The sequence below is a fragment of the Chrysochloris asiatica genome, unplaced genomic scaffold (assembly GCF_000296735.1).
Source record: "Chrysochloris asiatica unplaced genomic scaffold, ChrAsi1.0 scaffold00136, whole genome shotgun sequence".
Classification (NCBI taxonomy): Eukaryota; Metazoa; Chordata; class Mammalia; order Afrosoricida; family Chrysochloridae; genus Chrysochloris; species Chrysochloris asiatica.
The window spans coordinates 973,737-979,736 of record NW_006408654.1 but is presented as its reverse complement, the minus strand read 5'-3'; the positions used below and the strand labels follow the sequence as shown (position 1 = coordinate 979,736).

General features: G+C 42.1%; 1 protein-coding gene across 2 annotated transcripts in view; it reads right to left on the bottom strand.

The window, feature by feature from the left end:
- Window positions 1-6,000, bottom strand: part of ACPL2 (acid phosphatase-like 2) — a 48,661-nt gene that overhangs the window by 8,466 nt on the left and 34,195 nt on the right. For both annotated transcript variants that reach the window (XM_006869843.1, XM_006869844.1), the window contains exon 4: window positions 412-551. In XM_006869843.1, coding sequence (XP_006869905.1) covers window positions 412-551 — 140 coding nt within the window. The remainder of the gene's footprint in view (window positions 1-411; window positions 552-6,000) is intronic.

Here is a 6,000-nt window from a genome sequence, read left to right as displayed (position 1 = left end):
AAAAAAAAAAGTGATTTTTAATGTTTAGAAATCAGATGTTTAATTAGATATCTTGGTGGACTCTGAGTTTCAAGGTGGGTTATTGCTTGGTGTTGTTAAGTGCAGTCAAGTTGGTTTTGACTCATAGCAACCCTGTACAGGGTTTCTGAGCTTGCAAATCTTTTGTGGGAGCAGAAAGCTTCATCTTTATCCCACAGAGTGGCGGGTGGGTTCAGACTACTGACCTTGTAGTTCCCAGTCCAGTGCTTATCCTGCAGAACCGCCACGCTCCCACTTCAGTCTTTATTCACCCCTTTAAGCTCCCCACTGCGAATATCCTTCCTGGCGGCCTTACATGAGGACATCCACTGACTACATGCCACATGGAAGTATGGGTGGGAGAAGAAGTGAGCAGATGGCTGTTAGACATACCTGTTTGCGTGAGTTCTCCCATCTCACACAGCAGGTGACTGGGGTAAAGAGGCAGGGAGTGTAAGGGGCTTTCAAAAGAGGCTCCGGATCCTTTTGCCATATGACTAACGAAAGCTTCCAGTTTAGGATGGTATGGTTTCCTAATGAGACAACACAGAAATTAGTGGTCAGAGTGTTCCATGGAAGCCCACCTTTGTTTAGAAAGTAACAGCCACTTTCTTTCACACAGCCACAATATAACGGTCCCAAACCTTGGCAAGCAATGCCCCCATATGTGCCCTGGCACTTCTCACCCACAGTAACAGGTCCTAGTAGTCTGATCACTTTCAAGGTTCAATTTCAATGGACACCTCTACATAAACCCCCAGTCTCTGCTGCACTGACATCACTCTTAGCACAGTGGGATTTGGCTCCGCCCTCTACCATCCAGCTCTAACCTCAGCTGCTTCCTATGGTCCATCTCTAGAATGGTCTCCAACCCAATAACCCAAACAATCATGCCTTAGGCTGGGGGCATCCTGGATATGTCCCTCTCCTCCCCCTCCCCATGCCACCCACCTCCCAACCCTGCTAACCTTTCCTTCTGATGTTTCACCATGCTTCTCTGTGATCCTCTGAAGATCAAAGACTACAGCCTCAATGTAAAGAAAACAAAAATCCTCACAGCTGGACCAATACATAACAAGATAAACAGAGAAAAGACTGAAGTCAAAGACTTCCTTTTGCTTGGATCCACAATCCACACTCATGGAATCAGCAGTCAAGAAATCAAATGATGTGTTGCATTGGGCAAACCTGCTGCAAAAGACATCTTTACAATGTTAAAAGAGCAAAGATGTCATTTGAGACTAAATACAAGTCATGGTATTTTCGTGTGGCATTGAAGGATAATGCACTGTCCACAAGGTCAGTTTGAACCACAAGGTTGACAGTTCAAACTTAATAGCTGCTCCTCAGAAACCCTATACAGGGTCGCCATGAGTCAGCACTGACTCGAAAGCATTTAACAACAACATATGTATGTGAAAGGTGTCCAATGAATAAAGAAGATTGCAGAAGAATCGATGTATATAAGTTACATTGTTAGAGAAGAATACTGAAAGTACCATGGGCTGCTAGAAGAACAAACAAATCTGTCTTGGAAGAAGTGCAGCCAGAATGTTCCTTAGAAGCAAAGATATGGATGGAGACCTCATCTGTTGTTCTTTGGCCATCTTATCAGGAGCGACTAGTCCCTGGAGAGGGACATCATGCTTCGTAAAGTGGAGACTCAGTGGAAAAGAGGAAAGCCATCCAAGAGATGGACTGACACAGTGGTTGCAACCATGGGTTCCTACATGACAATTGTGAGGATGGTGCAGGATGGGGCAGTGTTTCCTCCTCTTGTGTAAAGGGCTGCTATGACTTGATGGCACCGAATAACAACTCCCCTTCAACCACGCAGCTATCTGTGGCTTCAGGAAACTTCATTTGTTGTCAGTGGCCTTCTCATAAGCCTTCCTGCTTTTAATCTGTCATTTGCCACAACCAGGGGCCCTACTTAAAAGGCCACCTTGGCCTACTGCTACCTTTCCAGTAGCTCCACATCACCACTACCCTGTCAGTCCAGTCTGGCCCCCCCTCTCCCCTCAAGAACTCATCCTTCATGACTCTCCCCACTCCAATACCCAACTCTGGCCACACAGAGCCAACTTGCTCCTTTCCGCTCACATATGCCCTCCTCAAACCCTTCTATATGCCTTCCCTTCCCAGAAATCCTACCCCAACCTTCACTGAGCTATTAATCCTTGACTCTGGAAAACCTTACTTAAAAAAAAAAAAAAAATTGAAAAGTTAATTAAGACAACCAAGATCTCTACAGCTCTTCACAGTTCCCCATGAGCTCTATGGAATGAGATCTGATAGTGTAGTGGGGTTACAAGTTGGGCTGCTAACTGCAAGGTCAGCAGTTTGAATCTATCATGGGAGAAAGATGAGGCTTTCTGCTCCTGTAAAGATTTACAGCCTCAAAGACTTTGTACGGGTTGCTATGAGTCAGAACCGACTCAATGGCATATAACCACCACAACCACCCCATGGGTGGTGCAAACAGTTAACACACTTAGCTGCTAACTAAAAGGCTGGAGGTTCAAGTCCACTCAGATGCACCTCAGAAGGAAGTCCTGGAGATCTGCTTTTTAAAAAAACCACTGAAAACCCTCTGGAGCACAGTTCTACTCTGACACATTTGGGGTCACCATTCATTGGCGTTGCCTTGACAACCATTTGGTTTTTTTTCTTGAAATCACTATGCACAAACAATACTTCATTTAATGTGAGGGTGGTAATGAATATCTAAAACATGTTTATTGTGGGCTCTAGATGAAAACGCCTTATATCTCTGCTACGAAGTACATGTGGCAAGTCGAGATGTAATTTATCTTTCTAGTCACTAATATGCAATTTCTGTGAGTTATGAAATGATCTATGGGTATGTAACATTTTCTCTGAATAATGAAATGACCTATGATGTGCACGTATGCATTATTTTCCAGCTGAATAAAAGTGGACAGACAGATTAGTTTGCAGTGGAACTGCATAAGAGTCAGCGTGAAAGGAAGCAAAGACAAATCGTTCTAATGCAGACCCCTGCAGTCTGAAAGCCCAATTAACTGTGGCAATGCATTGAAAATAGCTGTCAAAATGGCTTCATTATCTTTAAAGAACATCATGCTTAAAAAAAAAAAAAAATCCATCTTTTAAAACACATGTTTTAAAATTAGAGAATGCTAATCCTGGCATGAAGTAATAGTCTAATAATTTGCTCTGGATTGCTGTAGGGAATTAATTCTTTCCATAAAAACAGAGGGTCTACTATTTTGCCTGAAGCTAAAACACATAAATGTTTGCAAACTGGGAAATAAAACTTCCAGGCTAACAACGAGGGTACCGATAGGAACTGACACCGACAACAGGCGATCTGTCATCCGGAGTCAAGATTGCTGCTACAGACCATCATTATTTCCCACTGCTCCTGTCTGCCTGCCAGAGAAAGCTGTGCTGCCAAGTTTATAAGTGGGGTTTCACTGCTGAACATGTTTGCTGAGATGGCCTAAGTATTCAGGGCATCTGACTGCTTAGTGATGCTCTGATATCTATTTCTGTATTCAATAAGCGCTTTTTTTTTTTTTTTTTTGGTCAGGAAAGATGAAGATTCATGAACAAAAAAAGCAAACAAGCAACAACCAACTTCACTTACAGACAACAAATGGTTATAATGGAAAGAGACCCAGGTAATATGAGTCTATGAGTCTCTGGGTCTGTCCTGCTTTGAGTCTACCCAGCACATGGTAAATATTCCAAAGGTATGTATTAATGAATTCAGTTATGAAGTGCCTCATTCCTAGTTGTTTCATGAAAAGACTAAGCCTTCCAAATTGTAGCAATGATGATAGCAAGTTGCAATTAAAAAACCCCAGCAAACCAAACCAGCTGTCATCAAGCTGATTCTGATTCAGACCCTGTGTGGTACAGAGGAGAAATGCTTCATAAGGTTTTCTTGGTTATGATCCTTGGGAAACAAATTGTCATCCTTTCTTCTTTGGTGCCTTTGGGTGAATTAAAAAATGCCAGTGTTGAGTAGCTGAGCACATAACAGTGCGTGTCACCCAAGGAGCACTGCAAGTTACCATTGTATTTATCAATCTACACAGATTTTAGTGTAAATATTAAAAATCAAGTCTTCTAGTTGTACACTAAAATCTCTTCTCTTCTTCCTGGGCAGTTGATTAGATCTCAGCTCCTAGGTCTTAGTGGTTAGGAGTCCAACATCCTTAGTGGTTGGACTCCTGGTGTGGCACTGTAGAATCAGCACTGGACTGCGAACCACACATAACACATCAGCTACTCCTCACAAAGTGATCATAGGATCACTGTGAGTCCGACGACTGAAAATACTTACTGATGAAGATCGAAGACCACAGCCTTCAGTTATGAGCTGCACCTCAATGTAAAGAAAACAAAAATCCTCATCACTAGACCAATAAACAATATCAAGATAAATGGAGAAGAGTCTGAAGTTGTCAAAGACTTCCTTTTACTTGGATCAACCATCAACACTCATGGAAGCAGCAGTCAAGAGATCAAATGATGTATTGCATTGGGCAAACCTGCTGCACGAGACCTCTTTAAAGTGTTGAAGAGCAAAGATGTCAGTTTGAGGACTTAGGTGTGCCTGACCGAAGCCATGGTATTTTCAATAACCTCATATGCATGTGAAAGTTGGACAGTGAATAAGGATGAGTGTAGAAGAATAGATGCATTAAGTTGGAGGAGAATATTGAAAGTACCATGGATTACTAAAGAACAAACAAATCTGTGTTAGAAGAAGTACAGCCAGAACGCTCCTTGGAAGCCAGGATGGCCAGACTTTGTCCTTCATACTTGGGACATATTATAGAGAGGGATCAGTCCCTGGAGAAGGATATCATGTTTGGTAAAGAGGAGGGTCAGAGAAAAAGAGGAAGACTTCCAACAAGATGGACTGGCAGTGTTTCGTTCTTTTGTGCATAGGGTTGCTATGAGTTGGTACTGACTCAATGGCATCTAACAACAGTGGTTAGGCAGAACCAGATGTGGAAACATTTACCACTGAAATGGAAGAAGGTATGTTACACTTTTAGGCTTAAGCTCTAAGGTCAGGGGCATGCTTATTTCACAGACTCTCCCTTCATTTGAACTGCAAGGTTGGTGGCTCCAGCTCACCAGCTGTTCCTTGGAAACCCTATACAGGGTCGCTATGGGTTGGAATTGACTTGACGGCACTTAAAAATAACAACATCCTTCCCTCTGGCCACTTTTCAGGCCTGGCAGCAAACTGGGTTCAGCCAGGTGGATATCCCAAGGGTGGTGGGAACTGAGTTACCTAGAATACTCATCTCACACCTTCACACAGGAAAAGATACACTTCTTTGTTACTTAAGGCAATGCTTTCTTGGACCTCTTTATTACATTGGTCTAATGTAAAAATTATTTTATCTGTGAGAATGTTATTCCCTGCAAGACAAAAACATTATTATTACAGCCTCATTGGAAATCTGCTTTCATTTTGAAATAGAAAGAACTAAGCCTTCAAATCATCCACGTTTGCTTTCGATTTGCATTTTTATCTACACTGTTCACACATATTTCTGTCACAACACTAGAGACAGGACCCAGAGGCAAATGTACCTAGCCATGAGAAAAGCACCTGTGCCGCAGCTATCTGCTAAGCAGCTACTCAGGATATTAAGACAGGCAGAGAAGACGAAGAAGACCAGTATCAGAAAACACAATTCAAAAACAACTTACATGGCTGGAAAATGGAATCAACTAAACCCACAGATTTTTAGAGAATGTACAGCAATTAAATAATTGATTATTTTATATTATTGCTGTTTTTAAGTGCTGTTGAGTTGGTTCCAACTCATAGTGACCCTGTACAGGGTTTCCAAGAAGCAGCTGATGGGTTTGAATTGCTGACCTTATGGTTAAGCAGTCCATTGTTTATCCTACAGTGCCATACCAGAATTCCTTTATATTATTAATAAAATGAAATTCTGGGAGAAAAAA